At 42.9% G+C, this 23255-nt stretch overlaps 2 protein-coding genes across 7 annotated transcripts in view; one reads left to right on the top strand and one right to left on the bottom strand.

The window, feature by feature from the left end:
• Positions 1-23255, bottom strand: part of LOC308280012 (peripheral plasma membrane protein CASK) — a gene marked incomplete at its 5' end in the record, with an annotated part of 91750 nt that overhangs the window by 34136 nt on the left and 34359 nt on the right. For all 6 annotated transcript variants that reach the window (XM_080720265.1, XM_080720262.1, XM_080720266.1 and 3 more), the window contains 3 exons: positions 17135-17207; positions 17522-17599; positions 18414-18519. In XM_080720265.1, the coding sequence (XP_080576391.1) occupies positions 17135-17207; positions 17522-17599; positions 18414-18519 (257 nt within the window). The remainder of the gene's footprint in view (positions 1-17134; positions 17208-17521; positions 17600-18413; positions 18520-23255) is intronic.
• LOC308309344 (putative G-protein coupled receptor 34) lies at positions 6076-13657 on the top strand (the record flags this gene model as incomplete). The annotated part of the gene is made up of 5 exons (XM_080754894.1): positions 6076-6404; positions 8127-8576; positions 9466-9643; positions 12623-12686; positions 13380-13657. The coding sequence occupies 5 exons, from the start codon at positions 6076-6078 to the stop codon at positions 13655-13657; spliced, it is 1299 nt and encodes a 432-aa protein (XP_080611020.1).

Raw genomic sequence — 23255 nt, forward strand, 5'->3', positions numbered from 1 at the left:
AATTGCTCAATCCTGACAGGTGGTTAGCATGTGGATTCATGACTGTATGTATATAGACAATATTTTAGGCCAATAAAAAAACTATATAACACATTTCATACCCCACCTCAGCCCCCAAAAAACTGTAAAAAAAAAGTGATGACTCATCACTAAACCATAGTTTTGTGCAGCATTTTTTAGGCCAAGGAAAGTTTTTCATGCCAAACAAATGCTTGCAATGGATTCAGAATCATTAAAAATCCCTAGTTTGACCTCTCACATGCTACTTAAAGCAGATTTTGGTTTTTTTTCCCTTTATAGTATAAGTGAATGGGCCCAAACCTTTACCCCCTATAAAAATAATTGCTCAATGCTGACAGGCTGTCAGCTGGTGGATTCATGAATGTATATAGACAACATTTTAGGCCAATAAAAAAAATATATACCAAATGTCATACCTATGCCATAAAAGCCAAGCTGGCAGCCAGACTACACAAACCGTAAATATTTGTACACGTCTACACGGACACGGACAAGCTGTGACGTTTCGGTCGCAATAAATGCTAAGACAGAATTCCGATCCCAGTGGATTCGTCAGTGCAACTTGCAATTTCCCAGAATTGCACCTTTCTAGTTTATTTATTGATCATGATAATTAGACTTAACCCATTTAGGCCTAGAATTATTGAATGCTGTTGAAAAATAGCAGATAGACAAGCTCACAGCGCGGCTGTGAGCTTGTTGATCTGCTATTTTTGAAAAAGGTCGTGAAAATGTGTGCAAATCTTTGAATATATGGATTTTGCTTCTGGGGGTGGTCCTTGGAACTATAATATTTTGAGATATGAATATTTTTTTACAGGGGTCCTTCACATGAAAAGGTTTGAGAAGCACTGACATAGTAGTTTCTCAAGAACAGACTAACTGAGCTGAGTGAAAAGGACCTTTTCTTTGACGATTGCTGGCCAGATTGCTGACATAGAAACATAGGTTTTTCAAAACACCTTAGAAGGATTCAAAAGAACACTTATAGAAATAAAAATTAAAATTTTCACGATTTTACAAAAATAGCAGATCTACAAGCTCGCAGCGCTGCACTCTGTGCCGCGCTGTGAGCTTGTATATCTGCTATTTTTCAATAGTTCAAGCATAAAATAATAATACACAATAATGTGTACCCGTTCTGAATTGGTAAATAGGAATTCTATTTTCAAGTTCACCCAGCTGATAACTAATACAAGGAAATGTAACTTGTCTTCTTGTCTAAACCAGTAAATCTGTGGTGTGACTGTGAAGAAGATTCACACGCAGCTCTGTTTCTTGTTTCTTTTTCTTGTTTTCCTCACTAACAACCACAAGTTTCACTCTAACTCATCCACAAGCTTAACAAGAAGCGGCTGCAAGAAACAAAATGTCATTGTACCTCCAGTTAGGTGGAAAATAGTGGGTTTTGAACTCTGCTGCACAGACTGTGCAAGAACAGTGGTTCCCCATCAAATGGACCCTTACAGGTCTTTAACTCAGAGAGTGTGCACATTTGTACACACTCTTGAGTAAAAATTATTACATAGATTTTACTATATCAATTGCAGTCCCAGAGATAGAAATGCCATTAAATGGGGGTCCGTAGCCTAATGCATGTCAAACCAAGGGTGCTAGAGCACGGAAGAGAGTGTGCACGCGCACACACATGCGCGTGTGTGTACGGTATGTGCGTACCTAAGTGTCACTCTCTGACTTCCTCTATGAGGTGGAAGTTTCGTCATGGGAGTGTGTGTGTGTGTGTGTGTGTGTGTGTGTGTGTGTGTGTGTGTGTGTGTGTGTGTGTGTGTGTGTGTGTGTGTGTGTGTGTGTGTGTGTGTGTGTGTGCATGCGTGTGTGTGTGTGTGTGTGTGTGTGTGTGTGTGTGTGTGTGTGTGTGTGTAGGAGGCTGACGACAGCAGTTTACAGTGATGAACGGGAGGTAGGAGGGGAAGCTGAGTGAGAGAGAGACAGACAGACAGAGGGGTTGTCACATCCGACAGTGAGATCAGACGGATACGCTCGCGGCCGCCACACAGAGTTGACCGCGGAGGAAGTAGACGTTACACAGACGGACGCATCACATGTGACCTGATGAGCAGACAGCTGACAGGAGCGGCCCGGGGACGCAGCACACAAACACTATAGGTGAGCACCGTTTTCAAAGCAACGTTTACACGTCGTTGTACGATTGCGTTGGTCGCCGGGAAAAAAAAGCAGATCCATAAAGCCCACGACGCGTCTCATAGATTGGCTAGTTTTGGTGGATGAGAGGCAAAAAGGGACAGGCCATTTTAATACATTCTGTATTTGTTTAGTCTCACCCTGCCTATGTCAGTGATTCATTTGATAACTACTGTACTAGTAATGTGTCCCCTTGATTTTATACTGGCTTTCTTTTAGTTTATGCTCATTTTATACTATATTATGCAAATCTTCTTATTCTTATATTCATATTTTATGCAAGTTTTTGTATCTGCTATTCTGCTTCTCTGATGTTTAACAATTTTTTGTGTGCAAAACACTTTGATGTCTTTATCATTATCTCATTACACTCTGGAGAGAATAATTTTTTTTATTTTGACCGTTGGTCGCATTTAGTATGAAAACCTACAGATCATGTCCATCTGTGCGTCACGCTCCATATATGGCCAAGACATCTCCATATATGAGCTGGCCAATACCTCTACATCTGACCTCACGGACTCCAGATATGGATATATTATATGACCTGTTCTGACAGATGACTCACCCAGACAGATTAATAAAAAAGAGAAAAAGGTGATCCAGACTTTTAATGCAATAAAGGTTTATTCCTCCTTTTAACCTTGAGTGCCTGGATCGCCTTTTTCTCTTTTTTATGCTTTGATCCCGTTGATCCAAGAGCATCATCTACACATTTTTTAAAGATTTTGTCTCCGGTGAGCACCTGGTTTTCTTGTTTTTCTGACAGCCAGATTAATACTTTAACTCCTGCTTCTTAACTGTGCCGTATTAAGAAGCTGTGATGTTTCAGCGTGACCTCGCTTCCCGAGCTTGTAGATCTGCTATTTTTGAAAAATCTTGAAAATTAGAATTTTGACCCGATTCTATAAGTGTCTTTTGAATCTTTTGAAAAACCTATGTTTCTATGTCAGCAATCTGGCCAGCCATCGTAAAAGAAAAGGTCCTTTTCACTTAAATGGAGTTCAGTTAGTCTGTTCTTTAGAGAGTACTATGTCAGTGGTTCTCAAACCTTTTCATGTGAAGGACCCCCAAAATTATATTTATTTGGCCACGGACCACCATCTCAAAATATTTAGTTCCAGGGACCACCCAGAAGCAAAATTTGAGTTACAAACGTTCGCTTTGAAAATACATATTCAAAGATTTGCACAAATTTTCGCGACTTTTTCAAAAATAGCAGATCTGCTATTTTTATATATCTGCTATATCTGCTATTTTTCACTGGTTAAAGCATTCAATAATTCTAGACCTGAATGGGTTAACATAAGCTTAGTATGTGCAGAAAAGGAACTTAGTAACATTTGTTTTAGTTTTGTACTCAAATGTGACAGGTTAACCGTACTGCAGCCCCTTGGCCTGCAAACCCTCGCGTAGGATTCTGCACACTCTGCAAACTGCAACTGCAACCAATCTGCACATGGCGTTTTGCTGGTGAGTTGTTTTCTTCTATTTAAACGACCACATCTGTCAGTCGGGTTTTGAGCGTCTGTCCTTGTGGTCCATGCATATATAAATGTACTGCAGTACGCAACCCCTTTAGAAATACTTGAGAAAATATGTACGCATTTTGGCAAAAACCCTGAGACCCACATGACCATGATGTGAGTCACCGTGTTTGTGAACTGAAGTGACATTTCACCATCTGCATTCCACCATGAGTAACAACCTCCCATATTATCTGTCACCCATTAATAGGAAGGAACACTATTTATGGCCGATTTAAACTTGGATGTGTCGAATTATGTTTCTCTGTGTGGACTTTACTTTCCCTGTGGACCTGGCATGTGGATTTACTTATTAATTAAACCATTAATTAAACCATTAATTAAACCATTAATGAACTCATTCATTCATTCATTATTTCCCATGACATTTTGGCCCTGTTTTATTGATTTGTATTTTCTTTTTCTTTTTTCACACTTTCACATCTTATGATTAACCTCATGTACAGTACATACTATATCTGCTGCTCTTATGCTCATGCATTTGGTTCCATGTGTAGCTACTCTCAAAGTTATGGATTTAGGCAATTAGGAACAAGACTGGTATAGTATATTATGTAGATCGGTTTAGGGTCCTCTTTGACCAGCTTATTTGATTTCTTACTCCCTGCTCTCCCTCCTGTGAGCTTGTAGATATGTATAAATGAAGATTAGCCAGAAAATGTGCCATTTCAGAACAGAATAAAAACAGTGTGATTTCACTGGTGCGAGGGGTTGATGTTGGTGAGCGGGGGCAGACAGCAGATGACTGAGCAATGTGTTGACCTATGCACAATCACATCCTCCTTAGCTTCCTGTCTTTCTAACACTGCAAAAAAACTCATATGTAAAGGTGGTGGTGTGGTATTATTTTGTTAAAATAAGTGTTAAATAGCTCTGTAAGAAGATCAATGTTATGTCCACCGGCTGTGAGTATGTCTGTCAGTATGTCCGTCCGTCACGTCACACTTTTGCCCTACTCATATGTCCGCCACCATTGGCACTATCAATGCCAAACTTTGCACACACTCCTTGGATGGCCAATCACAATCTCCACCTTCTCACATGGCCCTCTTCTAGCGCCACCATCAGGCAGACTTTTGCAAAACACATTTTTGGACACTGCTCCTACAGATTTTGGCCTAAAATCACGCAAAGCGGTACACAGTATCTCTAAAGTCATGTCATCAACATGGATCTGTCCCATTTCCCATATTCTCTCCTGATTGGCTACGATTGTATGTGACTTGACGGACGCTTATCTCCCGATTAGGGAGTCTTATTGGTTTGTTCAGTAAACACTGAACAAACACAGTAAACACAGTAAACGTCTCTGCTGCTCTATAGTAATTGCTCTTCAGGAATTCCGTTTTGAGGTGAATTGAGTACAAAGGACCCCAACGTTTACATCTTATTAAATTAATAGACCTTGTGTCTGAACTGTACTGTGCTTTTCCTAAGGGAACTGCTAAGTATTCAACTGCTAAGTATTCAATCAATCAATCAATCAATCAATCAATCAATCAATCAATCAATCAATCAATCAGTTGCTAATTTCATCCGATCAGAAGGGAGAACCCAACACAAATCCTTAGCAGCTAGTATTCCAGTTCCATTTGCTCATGTATTTGGGTCATCACTTCCATTTATACTTCTCTATCATTCTCTCTCCTGGTTGGATTAAATTCCTATCACAACCTGAAAAGCTATTTTCTCTGTTTACTCAAAGAAGCAGTTCATCCCAAACAATATTTATTTTCTATCAATTACACACCCCATGAAGCCTTGAACTCATGGAGAATTTTGTTGTTTTTGTCCCTTCCCTTAGGGGGTCCTCAGAGTTACTAAAGGGGGGCCACCAAATCCTTGTATGATAGGATAATTCTATTAAAATTAACAACTTGAACCCACGCATCCCAATTCTGAGGAGAACTTAAGCCAAAAATAGCAGATCTACAAGCTCTCAACGCCTCGCGTTGCGAGCTTGTAGATCGGCTATTTTCGGCAAATAGGTATGGTGTAGAGGTAAAAAAGAGTGAAAGGTCAAGTTTACTTAGTATCGACAATTTAAGTAGTTAAATGTCTGAGAAGTGCTATCAAACAAATCTATGAATCTATCAATGAAATCGATGAAACTCTGCATCACGCATTTATACAATATGTAGAGGGGGTCCCTGCTTCATCTCTTTCTCAGCTAAGGGGTCCTCCATGGCCTGAAAACGTTGAAGACCCCTGCTCTATAGCTTATTTGAACAAAAACAAAATACCACTCACATCTTTTGACCACAAGAACAGAGTTTAACAAAATTGAATCCCTATCTCTCTCTCTCTCTTTCTCTCTCACAGAGGAGAAGATTCTGAAGCCACCATGACCGCCCTATTCCCCCGATCTCCCTTCCCGTCGCCGACTCTCTCTCTCCTCTCCAGCGCTCCGTCCCTCCTCTCATCGCCCTCGCCCTCCTCCTCCTCCTCCTCCCCCCCTCCTCGCCCCAACGAGACGGCGTGCTCCTTCGACGACGAGGCCCTGCGCGCGCCGCTGGCCGTCCTCTACTCGCTGTTCTTCCTGTTGGGCCTGGCGGGCAACCTGCTGGCCCTGTGGGTGTTCCTCTGCCTGCAGCGCCGGCTCAACTCCGTGCACGTGCTGCTCATCAACTGCGCCGTGGCCGACCTGGTGCTGCTGGCCTGCCTGCCCTTCAGGTTCGCCGTTTGACCCCGCTGACTAGGGATGGGACGATACGCGATATCAAGGACGTGCTGGCCATTGGGAAAAGCGGGACAACTCCCGAACGGCCGGTTCATTCCCATTAGGAAAAAATGCTTTTGCTTTGCGAAAAAATTTACAAATTTGAAACTTTGAGATACAAGGTTTCTGCCCGACAGTGACGATTTACTTTGTTGGCCTTTGTTCCATTTTTGGGGCAGAAACCTCGTATCTCCAAGTTTCAAATGTGTACATTTCTTCGCAAAGCAAATCCCTGCTTCATCATACAAGGCCGTCGCACAAAAGTAGTGAAAACAGCCGATCTACAATCGGCTGTTTTCACTAGTTTAAATCATTTTTAAAATGGTTTTGGACGTACAAGGTTTCCACCCGACAACGACGAAATATAACTCATGTAATTGGCCCACTGGCTTGTCACTTGTCATGATCTGAAACGGCAAATCTTTGAGTAGAAGCAGCGCTATAGAGAGAGATCTCTCTCTATAGCACGCAATCAGGGCCTCTCCAACTCTTTTTCCCGGGCTGAATCAGGGGCCCAGCACGTCCCTGCGCGATATTATCGTTTATCGCGATAAAAAACACGATAATCGTATCGTGGAGATTTAATTCATCGTGATATCGTCCTCCGTCATGCACTGGGATCAATTCTCCTTTTATTTGCCGAGCTGCATATAAGTTATAATATATACTTATACAGTCTTTTTTTCCACTCCCTATTAAATGTCTTTGCCAAAAAATAGCTGATCTACAAGCTCACAACGCATCGCAACGCGTTGTGAGCTTGTAGGTCTGCTACTTTTTGGCTAATGTTCCGCCCCAGTATGATGATGGATGTTTGGGATATTTTGATTATCGCGATAATATCATAAATCGCGATTTCTTCGGTCACAGTACTCGTGATATGAAATTGTCATATCGTCCCATCCCTACCGCTGACTCAGTGGTCTTCAACCTTTTTCATGTCAAGGTCCATTATTTATTCGGCATTTGAGCCACGGACCACCGTTTGACGAGATTTAGCCTCTCACACCCAAAACTTTGAATATCTTGTTATCGTTGGATACGATTTTGTCCACAATTCCATGCTGTATTAATGTGGGTACCATAGGAGAGATGAAACAGGCAACGTTGACCGAAATTATTGTGTAGACTTCTTGTAAATTAAGTAATGCAGATGTTTAACAATAATTTATCTCTTGCGAGTTAAAGATCTAAACTCTCCATCATTTAGCTGGGGACCACCTCCTGGAACCCCCTCAGGGCCACTGGTTAAAAACCACTGCGTTAACACCGATTGGGGCCGATTCTAAAAATATATATTTTAAATCCTAACAATTATTTTGAAAAACATAATGTTAGCTTTTCATATCAAGTACCATCAAAATTACACATATCTGCCCGCAGATCCCTATCTCAAAATATGTTGTTCCAGGAAGCCACATTTACCATCTAATGCCTCATTCACACTACAGATATATAGTTGAACGTTTTGCTTGGTAATTCAATGTAATCTCAATGGAAACCAGCTTTAAAGGCTGGATTCCAAGGACAGCCGACATGCCCAGCCTTTAAAGCTGGTTTCCATTGAGATTACATTGAATTACCAAGCAAAACGTTCAACTATATATCTGTAGTGTGAATGAGGCATAAGTGAGGAAATACAAGCTGACTGTGTTTTTGTGCTTTGGTTATCCCAGGGTGCTGTACCACGCCAGGGGGAACCAGTGGGCGCTGGGCGCCACGGCGTGCCGCCTGGTGGGCAACGTGTTCTACATGAACATGTACGTCAGCATCACGCTGCTGGGTCTGATCAGCCTGGACCGCTACGCCCGGCTAAGGGGTCACCGCGGCGGCGGAGGAGCGCGGGGGGCCGCCGTGCCCAGGAGGCTGTGTGGCGGCGGAGCGCGGTGGGCCTGGGTGGCGTGCGGCCTGCTGTGGGGGCTCTCGCTGGCCCTGCTGGTGCCCATGATCGCCGCCAGGGAGGGCAACGAGGTGCCCGGCAAGTGCTTCCAGTTCAAGCGGCGCCGCGGCGCCCGGGCCAAGGCCTACGTCAACGCGGCGCTAGTGGCACTCTTCTGGGCCGTGTTCGCCGTGCTGGCCGTCTCCTACGGCAAGGTGGCCGCCCGCCTGCTGAGGGCCGCACGGAGGTTGGAACTGTTGTTGTTCTCTCATGTCGTTTTTTGTTTCAGAAAAGAAAAGGCCAGTCCACACCAATGCATCTCCTCGCGACTAGACTCCATGCAACTACTTGCAACTATGTGCAAACCATTAACCCCAATGGAACTTGCAAGGAGTTGCAACTGCCATTGGGACATGAGAAGCAATGGCCAGACTAGTTGCAACTGCCATTGGGACATGAGAAACAATGTCCCAATGGCAGTTGCAAACTTGGGACATGAGAAACAAATGTTTTGTCTATCCAGCCTTCTTCAGTGTACACTGAAGAAGAATGCTGGATAGCCAAGATGTTTGTTTCTCATGTTGAAGATGCAATAAAGTAAAAGGAAAACAAGTCTTGCCACTGTGTGCGATCCATTACCAATGTTGACGATCAAAGAGGGCAAGGCACCAGACAGAGCGCGATGGCAATGAGATGCATTGATTTGGACTGGCCCTAAAACTGTTTTGTTGCAAGGAGTTGCGACACTACTTGCAACGGTGTGGACTAGCCTTAAAATTGTTTTATTACAAGGATTTGCAACTAGTCTGATTTGTTTTGTGTTTAAATTGTTCAAATAATTTTAAAAAGAATTCTCAATTATCATATTGTGAGCTTTTAGATCGGCTATAAAAAAGAAAAAAAAAGAAGACAAAATATAAGGGGCTAAATCGTGGCGCTAATTAACACATTTTTGTCTAGGGACCCCCAGGAACCCCCTCAAGGACACCTGGTGGTCCACACACCTCACTTTGAGAACCACTGGTTTAGACAGATGCTATCTGGTTCATTGTTGTACCTGGTATCCTATAGTTTCTATGCGGCACCACATTGTTCTCTCATACACTCTATTAATGCCTAGATTGTGTAAATTGCAGCAAGCTGCCCAACGCCCAGCGCTACGGACGCACGGCCAAGAAGTCCTTCTTCGTGCTCTTCCTTTTCACCGTGTGCTTCGCGCCGTACCACGCCTTCCGTCCCGTCTACATCCTGTCACAGCTCAGCTCCGCGCCCCCGTCCTGCCACTACCTGAGGACGGTGGACCGCACCAACGAGGTCAGTACCAAAACATCTGACCAAACGTCTCCAAAACACCAGAGGGAGCAAACGCAATGATCTGATAACACAAACCCATAAGACAAATATGGGTACATTCTCCTTCTACAACACTGCCACCCAGGTGTGGAATTCCTCGACTACCTCCCTTAAAACATGTAGCGCACTGGCATCCTTCAAAACTGCCCTAAAAACTCACCTCTCAGGAGGCCAGAGAAGGAGGTAGTTATCACTTCTCCCATAGACAGGCGAGAAGTGAGCACCCCCCCCCCCCCCCCCTTATCTTAGCCCCACCCCCTTGTTTCCCCTATCCTGTACATATAAGGCGCTTTTCCACTGCAAGGTGGAACCAGAACTTTCAGGAACCAGAACCTAATTTTTTGGTTCTGGTTTTGTTTCCATTGCGAACGGCCCGGTTCCAGACAAGGTTCCTGGAACCTCCTGGAACCTTTTTTTCGGTCCTGCTCCTGAGGTAGAACTAAACTTGAGTTCTGGGAACCTATGGGCGGGGCTAGCAGCGCTACTGCTCTTGATTGGTTGAGCCACTTGAGCGGAGACTACGCCGAGGAGAACTGGGAGAAATCTCTCACAACACAACCTCGTCATTTTTAAAATCCGATTCCGACAGGCAGAAACACTATGGACGCGACGCCAGCCACGACACATAATTGGTCAAGTGAATGTGATGATACAGGCTCTTATTTGTGTCTGGGTGGGAGAAGAAAATATCCAGAAGGAGTTAGAAGCATCCATTCTAAATGAAGGAGTTTCAAACAAATTCCGTCGCCGTCGTCTTTCTGAAATGGGCATCGAGTGCACAAGCAAACAGACACGGTGCCACTGCCAAGCAAAAATAAAGAAAATGTACTTCGACAGACAACAAACTACAGTGGAGATACGCATTTCTACATTCGCCCGTCCATTGGTGACTCCAGAGTCGCGAGGCAGCAGACGAGCCGTGCTGTGATGTGGTGTGTGTGTGTGTGTGTGTGTGTGTGTGCGTGCGCACGCCGCGCGTGTGTGTGTGTGAGAGAGAGAGGGAGACGTTTTTTTTTCTCCCTAGAGCAAAGGCAGCGTACCGACCAAACGCTCAGTAGCCTACAGTATAGCAGCTTGTTTGAACGTTCTATTGTTTTTTATTTTTTTATATTCAGAAAGTAGTAACTAATAATATACGTATTTACATACAGCTGTTATTTTAGATTTTAGATTCCCGAATGTGCTGCTGTTAAAATGACCAGCTGTTTTGTCTCAGCCAAATCAGGCTGAGGACCTTCCCGGTTGGGTCTGGTTATATGGAAACAAAACCAGAACCAAAAAAATAGGTTCTGGTTCCTGAAAGTTCTGGTTCCACCTTGCAGTGGAAAAGCGCCTTTAGTTCTGGAACTTCACAGGTTCTTGAAAGTTCTTGGTTCTGGAAAGTTCAGGTTCTGGTTCTGGCTTGGCCCTGCAGTGGAAATGCGCCTATAGTGTTTTTATAACTGTGATCTTATTGAATGTTTTCTTTGCTTGCTATTTATTATGTCCATGAATTAAATACAAAGGGCTTTCAACGTAAAAAAGACTGTAAAAGGTCTTATTTGGGATGTTCCTTTTAGGCAGGGTGTTTAACTGTACTACATTTCAATTGTATTGACTATACTTGTACTGTTCTCCATTTTTGTCTAATAAAATAATCAATACCATGCTAGTCTCGCGTAGCCAGACAACTATTCCACAATCTCCGAATGCTAGTAGAGTCTGGAACTACAACTCCCAAAACCCGAGTAACGGAAGTAGTCACTGCTGCACGGAACTGTAGTCCCATTGAAAACCTAACAGAAGCACACTAGTACAGACAGAGTCATTCAAGCGGCATCTTGGTATGTGTGTATAGTTTAAGAAAACATTTGAAAACATCATGGAAGTAACCAACAACACCAGAGAAAGACGAAATAACGCCCCAATAATATTGAAAGAAGACATAACGCTTCCAATAGGACTTGTCACATCCGCTTTATCTCGCACTCATGATTAGAACTTCCGTCTCCCAGACTGTATGACGGGAGCATTTGCAAATTGTTGGAGTCAGCAGTCTGGCCACGCAAGACTAGACTACCCCTCACTAATACTGTTTCTACAAGTAAAAGTCTGGTAATCAAAATGTACTTGAATAAAAGCACAACATTACTGGTTTAAAAAAAGTGGAAAGTACTCATTGTGAGCTTGTAGCTATATTTAGTCATAGTTTTAGTCATCATAGCTTAGTTTTTATTTTAGTTTCTGTTAGTGAAGAAAATGTCATCATAGTTTTAGTCAATGAAATTAACAATAAATGGTGCATTTATATAGTGCCTTTTATCCAAGGCGCTTTACAGAGATTGTCTATTACATTCACCCATTCATACACTGATGGTGGATGAAACATGCAAGGCACCAACCTGCTCACCGGGAGCAACTAGGGGTTCAGAGTCTTGCTCAAGGACTCTTTGACACTAACTCTGGGGGAGCCCGGGATCAAACTGGGAACCCTTCAGGAATCGTCTGTGTTCTAAGACAGCAACTCTACCCCTGAGCCACTGCCGCCCCAGTGGGGGCAATGGTCTTTAGGCTGACTGCCTTTTTTGGTGTGTGTGTGTTTGTGTGTGTGTGTGTGCGTGTGCGTGTGCGTGTGTCTGTGCTTGTGTATTTGTACATTGATACCGTTGTTTGCACCCAGTCCTTGGGGTGGGGCTGTCTGCATTTCACTGTTGCCCTAACCACCTTTTACATTACGACTGAGGTCTGCACTGATACTGTTGTCATTAATATCTTTCCTCAATGTTACCCTATAGCGTACAAACTTTAGCTTTTTGTGTACTGCTGAATAGTGTTGACACTTGTGTCGATAGTGATACTGTCTGTCTTCCTACCTGTGTGCCTGTCTGTCTGTCTGTCTGTCTGTCTGTCTGTCTGTCTGTCTGTCTGTCTGTCTGTCTGTCTGTCTGTCTGTCTGTCTAGGTGATGCTGCTGTTCTCTGCCTTCAACAGCTGCCTGGACCCTGTCATGTACTTCCTGTTGTCAGGTAAGGCTGGAGTCTCGCGTAGCCATGCAGACAGCTTTAACACAATCTCCCAATTCTATATACTGTAGAGCAGGGGTCTTCAACGTTTTCAGGCGAAGGACCCCTTAGTTGAGAGAGAGATGAAGCAGGGACCCCCACAACCTTTTTGTAGATTCCATATAGTTTAATTGTTTGGTGGCACAATCATCAGTGTATTTTGGATTCATGTCAATTTGTGTTTTCAGATATTTAACCACTTGAACTGTCAACATTTAATAAACTTGACCTTTCACTCTGTACTTAGTCTGCTCTTTTTCTCCTCTACACCAAACCTCTTTGCCAAAAAATAGCCAATCTACAAGCTCACAACGCTTGTTGTGAGCTTGTAGATCTGCTATTTTTGTCTAAAGTTCTCAGAATATGGACGCTAGTGTTCAAGTGGTTAATATAAAAAAGGAGAAAAAAAAGCTTCTATCACACAAAGATTTGGAGGACCCCCTGTAGTAACCCTGAGGACCCCCTAGGGGTCCTGGACCCCATGTTGGAGACCCTTGCTGTAGAGTCATTTTGCTGTAGAGGATTTTATTTAGTTTTCGTCACAGTTTTAGCCTAAAAAAATTACTAAATTAACACCGACTTACACTACACTACAGCATACCTTTAAATCGATCGCTGTGACTAATCGCACCGTTCTGTTTGCACCTCTGTTGCCAGGCTCGGTCCGTAAGGCCGCCATGCGCGCGCTGGGCAGGCGCCTGGGCGGGCAGCTGCCCTTCCTGGCCGAGGCCACGTCCAACAGCTCCACGGCAGAGTTCAGACGGCCCTCGCAGTCCATGAACACCCTGCCCAAACGCAGCCTCAGCCCTTCAAGAGCCTTCAAGAGCGACGGCGCCACCGTCACCATCAACAACAACGCGGCATCGAGGCCGCTTCTTTCATCATCAACAACAACAACAGAAACCTCAGCACTGAGTAGAGATGGGACGATATGAAAATGTCACGTCACAATCGTTGTGACGATTATAATCTAAATATCCCCAAAATCCACTATCCTGGGGCGGAACATTTGCCAAAAAATTGCAGATCGTCAAGCTCACAAAGCGTTGCAACGCGACGCGTTGTGAGCTTGTAGATCGGCTATTTTTTGGCAAATGAGATGTGGTAGAGAGAGAAAAAAAAAGACTGTATCGAGTATGTTATTTACTGGTCCGTTTTACAAATTATAGAGGGTTTAAGTGGTACCAGTTTGTGTTTTGGTACCAGGTACCAATAAAAGGTGAATTGATCCCAGTGCATGACGATATCACGATAAATGAAATCTCCACGATACGATTATTGTGAGTGTTTTTTATCACGATATAAACGATAATACCGATTAACGTCCCATCCCTAGCACTGCTTCATTCATCAACAACAACAACAACAACAACGCAGCACCGAGGCTGTCTCTTTCCGCCACCCAGCAGCAATGACAGGGCAGGACGGACACGTTCACACAGGACAAGATGGACAAAGAGTGACTTTAAAAAAAGTCCCCAGTTGACCAGTGACAATTTTGGGGTGGACGTGTAAAGGTTTTGTGGTCGCTTTTTAACCCCCTTTTCTCCTCAATTTAGTCGTTAGAGATGAGATGTAGTGGAGTGGAAGTAAACATAAAATTTAAAGTACTCAAGTAAAGTAAAAATACTTCAAAAGTGTACTTAAGTACAGTACTTGAGTACGTGTATATAGTTACTTTACACAGCTGCAAATGAGATTCTTTGCATTGCAATGTTGTGTCTGAAAAAACAAACATGTTGTATGTGATGATGTAACGGCCTCTGTTGGTAGCATGGGTCATTACAACACAATCCATTCATAACCACAGTCTGACCAACTGGCTGTAATGACCACACACACACACACACACACACACACACACACACACACACACACACACACACACACACACACACACACACACACACACAGTGTAGGATTGTGATTGTATAATAATTTGTTTCCATTTACTATTATTACAATCATTATGTTTTTGTCTTGTCTTGTCTTGTCTTGTCTTGTTGCTTCAATGTCAAGCAGACAGAAATGTCACCTTTGTATGTGTGTGTGTGTACGTGATGTAACAATGAATGATGTTGAAATTTAGAAAGTAGAGGACATTTTTCGCCAAATACCTCAATATACATTTTTGCAACAGTTATTCAAACTACTCTTTTTTAATTGATAATAACATAATAATACTAACAATAATAATAATAATAAAAATAAATCTATAGTATAAATATACCAAAAACATATTTATAGTCATAAAAGGCAACACAATTGCCATCTCAAGATGATTAACAATATCCAACAATCGCTATATCTATTCTGATATCACAATATCAACAATTCTAACCATCCTGTCAATGGCTTTGGAGGGGGGCTGAGCTAATGGATGCAAGATGGTTATTGTGGGGATCACAGATCTGGATCCGGATCGCTCCATCTGGTCTGCTGGCGTTAAGACGGTTCAAACCCAATTAAAACCCCTTCATGGTCGAGCGGAGTCCCCCAGGGCTTTATCCTCGTCTCTTTTCTGTTTTCGCTACAACAGTACATTAAACATCTTCGCTGAAAATAGCCGATCTACAAGCTTACAACCCGTCGCAACATGACACGTTGCAAGCTTGTAGATCTGCTATTTGCTGCGAACGTTTCCCCTAAGATCATGGACCCTGGGATTTAAGTGGTTAAAGCCGCAGTAATCAGCGGCACGCTAATCCACCTGCAATGATCTGCCTTCAACTAAAGCACCTCTTGCTCACGCTACTAGAGTCTGGGCAGGGGTTCACACTAAGGTCTCAGAGGCACTTGCCCGTCGGGCAAGTACAGGTCATGTTCTACTTGCCCTCAGGTCTTAGCCACTTGCCAATTCGTCCGAAGTGCCAAAGTCTGATTCGCGGAATTTTTTTAGCGCTTCTTCAGCAGCCTTTGCTATTATTTCAGCACTTTTGCGGGAATAGCATGGTGCCCTGTGCTTCAGCACGTAAAGCGTGTGCATTAATCTGGCCATTCTTTAGCATAATGTGAGTTTGTACGCCTTGCAGATTAGCTGTTTTCGACTGAGCTCACGCAACCACCACAAGCTGCAGTTCGTTGTGTGTGTGTGTGTGTGTGTGTGTGTGAGAGAGTCAGAGTGTGTGTGGAGGGAGGGAGGGACAGGGGGAGAGAGAGAGAGCGTGAGAGATAGACGGAACACTATAGCCCCGTTCAAGTAGGCTAAAGACACAGATTTAATATTATGTTAATCAAAATGGGCACTTGCCCGGTCGGGCTACCTGGTAGCAAACTTCACCTGCCCGACCATATTATTTACCTGCCCCGGGCAAGTGTTAGCGTCAACCCCTGCACTGGGTATAGGGCATAGGGGTGGCTGTGGTTTTCTGGTGCCACTAAAACATTGTACATTCATTTTTCCTCATAGAGATTTACTAAAAGTATTCATATAAAACAGGGGTCTTCAAAGGGGGGTCCGGGACCCCTAGGGGGAGTTACTACAGGGGGTCCTTCAAATCTTTGTGTGATAGAAACCTTTTTTCTCCTTTTTTATATTAACCACTTGAACCCTAACGTCCATATTCTGAGGAATTTAGCCAAAAACAGTAGAACCGCTGATCTACAAGCTCACAACGCCTCGCGCTGTGAGGCGTTGTGAGCTTGTAGATCGGCTATTTTTGGAAAAGAGTTTGGGTGTAGAGGGGAAAAAAGAGCAGACTACCGGTAAGTACAGAGTGAAAGGTCAAGTTAACTAAGTGTGGACGGTTCAAGTGGTTACATATCTCATAACACAAATTGACATGAATCCAAAATACACTGATGATTGTGCTGTCAAACGATGAAAATATATGGAATCTGGTTCATCTCTCTCTAAGCTAAGGGGTCCTTGGCCTGAAAACATTGAAGACCCCTGATATAAATTATTTAAATTAATTTAGGTTGTTGTTTTTTTCTTCACAGAATCAAAGGTTTTATGCTCGGGATTCACCAGGATCCTGGATGGCTTGATTCTAGGTTTAAAACAATTGATATAAATATATTTGTAAATCCTTATGGGACAAATTAATGGACGTTTTATTGTATTTTATTGGCACCAGTAAACCACGCCCACTGCGATGCCCTATAGGGCGTGTCACAATGATGACATAGCCGCCTTATTGAAATGATCAAAAGAGAAAGAACCATCACATTGAAAGGAGAGATGTCCAAGTGCATGGTCGTCACAATAAATGTAACCTCTGTCTAATTATGTGACTGTCTGATACCCAAAACACATCTGTGATAATCTCCTGACAAACCAACAAATATTCACATTCTCACTTCATTCATTCTCAGTGTGTGTGTGTGTGTGTGTGTGTGTGCGTGCGCGCATGTGTGTGTGTGGTTGTGTGTGTGCGTGTGTCTCGTCTTGTCTAGACGACAAGTCTCACCTTCACGTCGCGATGAATCACATTGTTGTCATGGCAATATCGAAGAGCCTCCAAAATCTGTCTCATGTAGTGGCTGAGAGAGAGACAGACAGACAGACAGACAGACAGTCAGACAGACAGACAGACAGACAGACAGACAGACAGACAGACAGACAGACAGACAGACAGACAGACAGCGGAAATGAGACGGTGGGGAAGTCAATCTCGCATCCTCAAAGGAGAGTTTATTTCAAGTCTCATTAATATTTCATACGATTCCTCTCACAGGGTTGTGTGTGTGCGTGCGAGGGAGCGCAAGCGCGCGTGTGTGTGTGTGTGTGTGTGTGTGTGTGTGTGTGTGTGTGTGTGCGTGCGTGCGTGCGTGTGTGTGTGTGTGTTTGTGAGTACCTAGCCACTGCTTCACTGTAGACAAATCCGGCGTCTGCCCTCTTCACGATTTCAAAGCAGAGGTCTGCCCCGTCCATACTGAGAGAGAGACAAGACAGGTAGGCAGGAAGGCAGAAAGACAGACAGACAGACAGACAGACAGACAGACAGACAGACAGACAGACAGACAGACAGACAGGATACAACATCAGTCAGACGGTTATAAAGATGTAACTGGCATGTGTAATTAGGGATGGGACGATATGAAAATGTCATATCACGATTACTGTGACCAAAGAAATCACGATTTATGATATTATCGCATTAATCAAAATATCCCCAACATCCAATATCCTGGGGCGGAACATTTGCCAAAGAATAGCCGATCTACAAGCTCACAACGCGTCGCGTTGTGAGCTTGTAGATCGGCTATTTTTTGGCAAAGAGATATTGTAGAGAGTGAAAAAAAGACTGTATCAAGTACGTAGTATATTATACCGGTAAGTACGTTTTACCAATAGAGGGTTTAAATGGTACCGGATATGCAGCTCGCTAAATAAAAGGTGAATTGATCCCAGTGCATGACGGAGGATGATTTACTGTAAATCTCCATGATACGATTATCGTTAGTTTTTATTTATCACGATAAACTATAATATCACTTTATCATCCCATCCCTATGTGTAATATTATTAAACATCACATGAACACACATTTCACTCTATAACAATGCAAAATCATTACACAAAAGTAATCCCATATAGTAAATGTGACCAGTGGTGGAAAGTAACTAAGTGGATTTACTCAAGTACTGTACTTGTGTACAATTTGGAGGTTTTGCAGGTTATTATTACAAAACATACTATACCGTCATGTTTATGCTCAGAGAACCCCTGACACAGAGTGTACTTACTACTCAAACACCATGTAGAGCATTCCATCTGAGCTGTACGTCTCCAAGAGCTCTACGATGTGAGGGTGCTTCAGCATGTGACAGATACTGGCCTCTCTCTTCAGGTCTGTGTGTAGGGGGGAGAGAGAGAGAGAGAGAGAGAGAGAGAGAGAGAGAGAGAGAGAGAGAGAGAGAGAGAGAGAGTTATGAGGGGAGTAGTGCTTTTGATATAGTGTTTACTGATTGATTGAATACTTTATTAGTAAGGCTGGGACTTTAACTGATTAATTGCGATTAATTAATTACAGAAAATGAATGCGATTAAAAAACTTAACGCATTTTAATCGCACATCCAGTTTCAGGCATACCGATCATAGCGATGCACCAACCAAGAAGAGAAAACAAACGCAAAGTGAGGGGTAGCCGATCAGAGCGCTTTGTTTGGCCCAGTGGATGCGAAATTTACATTTAAAAATCTCACTCATTGATTCACTCATACAACAAAATGTGTTTTACTTGAAAAAAAAAGCTTCTCAGGTCAAATATCGATGTGCGATTAAAATGCGATTAATTCGTAATTAATCACAGAGCCTGTAATTAATTAGATTAAAATTTTTCATCGCATCCTAGCCCTATTTATTAGTCAAGAATGTAAACTGCACAACATAGTGAGTCACTACCATGGGCTGATCTTCTGTATTCAATTGGGTGCTAAAGCCGTCTCGAGAACGCGATAAAGTAACAAGAAAGTGACGGCCAGCGTGATCTAGTATGGGAGTGACGACACTGGCGTTGACTCCCATTGTAAGAATGGAATGCGGAAATGCTCATTCTATCTCAGTGCGACAGTTCCAATATTTGGAACTATCTCATGAGAGAATGAGCACAGAAATCAAAGTGTGTCGTGACTCTCTTCTTCTAAGGCTCTGGTGACGAATAGTTGCAGCATCTGTTTATTGACAGCTTTGCCAAGCTGTAACAAGTAAAATAACACATTAAAAAAAAGAACTGTCCACAGCTCTCCTATGAGAGACAGACCAAGTAGAAAAAATCAAACCTCGGTTCGAAGTGAAGCGGTGAACCTTTATTCTATGTGTTCTAGAGTTATGAACTCTGTGATCTATACATCTATACAGTTATGGACTCTGTGATCTATTCATTCTTTATATATTCTGGATTCTACATTCTTTATATATTCTGAATGAATATATAAAGAATGGAGGGCCAAATTATCATGTGAAGCTTGACCAATCCTCAAAGTATCCATTCATCAGACCGGGAGGGACACTACACACATATTCTGGACGTAAAGGACAGATAAAACCTGTTCATTCTGAACTGAAATGGCCATATATGGACATGGGACTTTTTGAAAAAGCCTATTCATTCTGGACTGATATTCTGGACGTACGGGACCGAAAAAACCTATTAATTCTGGACTGGAGTGACCATATATGGACATGAGGTGACATACATTGTGTTTTTGAAAAACCCTGTTCATTCTGGACTGAAATGATCATATATGGGCGTGGGACACACAAAGCCACTCATAGGAAGTGGTTTTCACCGCTTCAAAAAATGGTACAATATTGTAATGAGACAATTATCCTTTAACCACCTGTAATGAATTATTGTATTATTACAATGCCATTGGCCAGGATGTTTGCATATAAATACCCCCCACAGAGGCTGACATTCACACAACTTCAAGATCTCTGGAGTCCAGAGTCTGGACGAACAGCATCTCACTTTTTCACTGAAGCTATTCCTCACACAAACATAAGTAAAATGCCTGTAATTGTTTTGGTGATCATTAGAATGTATAGAACATGTACATAATGTTATTATTGTGAAAGATATCCCCCAAACGTAAATTAGAGCATGATTTATAATTGTTGCTTTTTGGCTATAAAACCGTACAAAAAAAAAAAAAAAACATTTTCCTCTCCAAAGTAGGCTACTAAAGTACTTTTTTCTTTTTAATTTTTTTTGCAAGTAGAAATTAATTTGGGTCATTCAGCCACCGTCAGCTGTATTTGGCCAAAACCCTCACGGGTCCACTTGGTTCCAATTTGTACTCTCTGAGGTATAAAGTATGAATGGAAACATGATCACTGAGGACTGGACAGGGTGTGCGCTGCTATAAAATAGCGGGTTGAAAAGGAGAGTCCACTTTGAGCTGGAGAAGCAGACCATTAACACCACAATGATCTGTTGTGCAACTCCATAAAAACCTCATTTACACACATCACTCCCCTTCTGTGTGTGTGTGAGTGTGTGTGCGTGCGTGCGTGCGTGCGTGCATGTGTGTGTGTGTGTGTGTGTGTGTGTGTGTGTGTGTGTGTGTGTGTGTATGTGTGTGTCACGCCGTGTGTTGTGAGCTTGTAGATCGGCTATTTTCAGCTTAACATTTAGGGATAACAATGGCCTTTTTTAATGGCGTTCATCAAATCGCTAAAAAGGTTCATGTTCTCTCACAAGTATAGTAATCCAAGATGTGTGTGTGTGTGTGTGTGTGTGTGTGCACACGCGCGTGTGTGTTACACAACAGCACACAGACAGACAGTGTGTTGGGACCACAGAGCCTCCATTCTACTCATCCTCCTTCTCTTTCATTACCTCTCTCTCTCTCTCTCTCTCTCTCTCTCTCTCTGTCTCTCTCTCTCTCATGCTGGTGACATTTCCATCAATTATCCTGCCAGCTCAATTTCTCCAATGCTTTTTCTTTTTTTAATTCAATCTTACTTCCATTGGACAGATCAGCAGCAGGTATTCATTCATTCATTCATCCATTCATTCATTCATTCAGTGTTACATACATTTTATGGGTAACAGAGTAAGAGTAACCTAACGCGTTAGTTTTGCAGTTAGAGTACTTGGTTAATTACCCTGCAAGCCAAATGACGTCATGATGAAGTTATGATAACGTCCTCCGGTGACTCCGGTGACGTTCAGAACTAGGCCAGATCACAGCCCATATGGGGATGATCTTGACGTCATTACCAGGATGTCATATGGACTATAGAGTTATAGTTATTGTTTGTAATGTTAGTTGAAATATGAGCATGTAAGGTTATATTCTGGGACATATCTGACTAGTTATATTTATCTGGCCTCGATCGGACCCTCTCTGATTAATCCAGGACGTCCGTTTTCGTGGGCAGGATTTATGTTGGTTGAAATCAGGTGATATTCTAGGACCGGTCTGACTAGTCATGGTTTGACTTGATCTGGCCCCAATCGAGTCATCACTGATTGGTCCAGGTCCTGACGTGCTTGCTGGGTAGTTACCGTTTCTAAATTAACAGTGTTACTTTGTTACATTTAAGACCTATATTTTATGTTTCTTTCCATTGCGGGGGCCAATGTAAAACTCTGACTTGCCTACGTAATGGAAATACGGGTCAAATGGATCCTGGCCAGACAGAGAAGTGAAGTGAGAAAAAGACAAACTTAGCGAATAAGGCTGAATCCCAGGCTAGCCCAGCATAGCTCCACAACACTCCGGTAGGCTGCACTCTTGGTTTTAATCGTCGGTAATGCAAAACTAATCTAACTAAGTTACTTTTCTCAGAAGGCAATCATGTAACGTAACTTTGTAATGGCGGTAATCCTAACGTAACATGCTACTTTTAAAAGTAAGTTACTCAACACATTCAATCATTCATTCATCCATCAAGCCTCTTATTTACAACAACATTGGCCGGGTTTCCCAAAGCGATTTTAGCCCTTCGTAGCTCACGCATGGTCGTAAAGACCGAGCCTCGACTGTCATGTTCCCGTGTGTAAATGGGTTGGGGCTAGGGATGTTAATCGACGCATTATTTGCGAATCGACGTGTCGCGGCCGAAAATCGACGCGTCGATCGACTTTTTTCACTTTTTTCCCCCCCTGCTAAGCTGCAGCTGAGAGGAGACCACAACGGCACATTACTTTAAGCAACACAACTTGCAGCAGCACCCACCAGAACTTGCATCAAAGCCCTAATAATAATTATAATAAACAATTGCTCTTCCTTGCGTTAGCATGGAGTCTGTTCTCTATAGACTAGAAGCGGAGTGACAAAGTCCATGGAACCGTTCCGTTGTGGGAGCGCTCAGGATGGCACTCCAGAATAGTGTATCAAATGTGGAGCTTTGTTTGGTCTGCCTCGCTGGCTCGCTCTCCCTCCCCGACCGTGTCCACGGGTGTGTCGCATTAACGGCGAGTACTAGTAGGCTAGTGTATTTATTTTGTGTTATTTTGTGCATGCATGCGAATCTGCGATCCATGCATGCAACACAGACATTCACTCGTCTCCGACACAGAGACACACACACACACACACACACACACACACACACACACACCGGTCCTCTCACATTTGGAAAACATTGACGCTTATAACGAACAAGCGATTAAAACATTTTTGGGGGAAAAACTTTAGAAAAAAAAAAAAAAAAAGATTTTTTTTCACATCCCTAGTTGGGGCAGAGCGACTTATTTAGCCCCCTACAACTACACCAACATTCACATTTCACAAACAAAGTGCTTAATAAAGTCTCACACCTGTCTAAATACGGTACGGCATTCTATAATTACCCATATCCTCCGAGTTCTTTAATAAGAAGCCTTTTACCCGATCGTTTTCTATTTCCCCATGTATTCCCTGGAGTTCCCCATGCGCACCAAACCCATTGAGATAAACATAAAGAGAACGGATGAAAGGCTTCTTATTAACTCATTCCCTGCCCGATAGTCCCGAGAATTTCCCGTTTTTGAAAAAAAATAATGGCTGCTATCTCATGAATGCCTGAACGGATTTCCATTCGGATTTTTGCATGATCTAGGCATGGGTGTGCATGATCCGTGCACTATGAATTA

The sequence above is a fragment of the Nannobrachium achirus genome, assembly GCF_963921795.1.
Source record: "Nannobrachium achirus genome assembly, chromosome: 24".
Taxonomy (NCBI): domain Eukaryota; kingdom Metazoa; phylum Chordata; class Actinopteri; order Myctophiformes; family Myctophidae; genus Nannobrachium; species Nannobrachium achirus.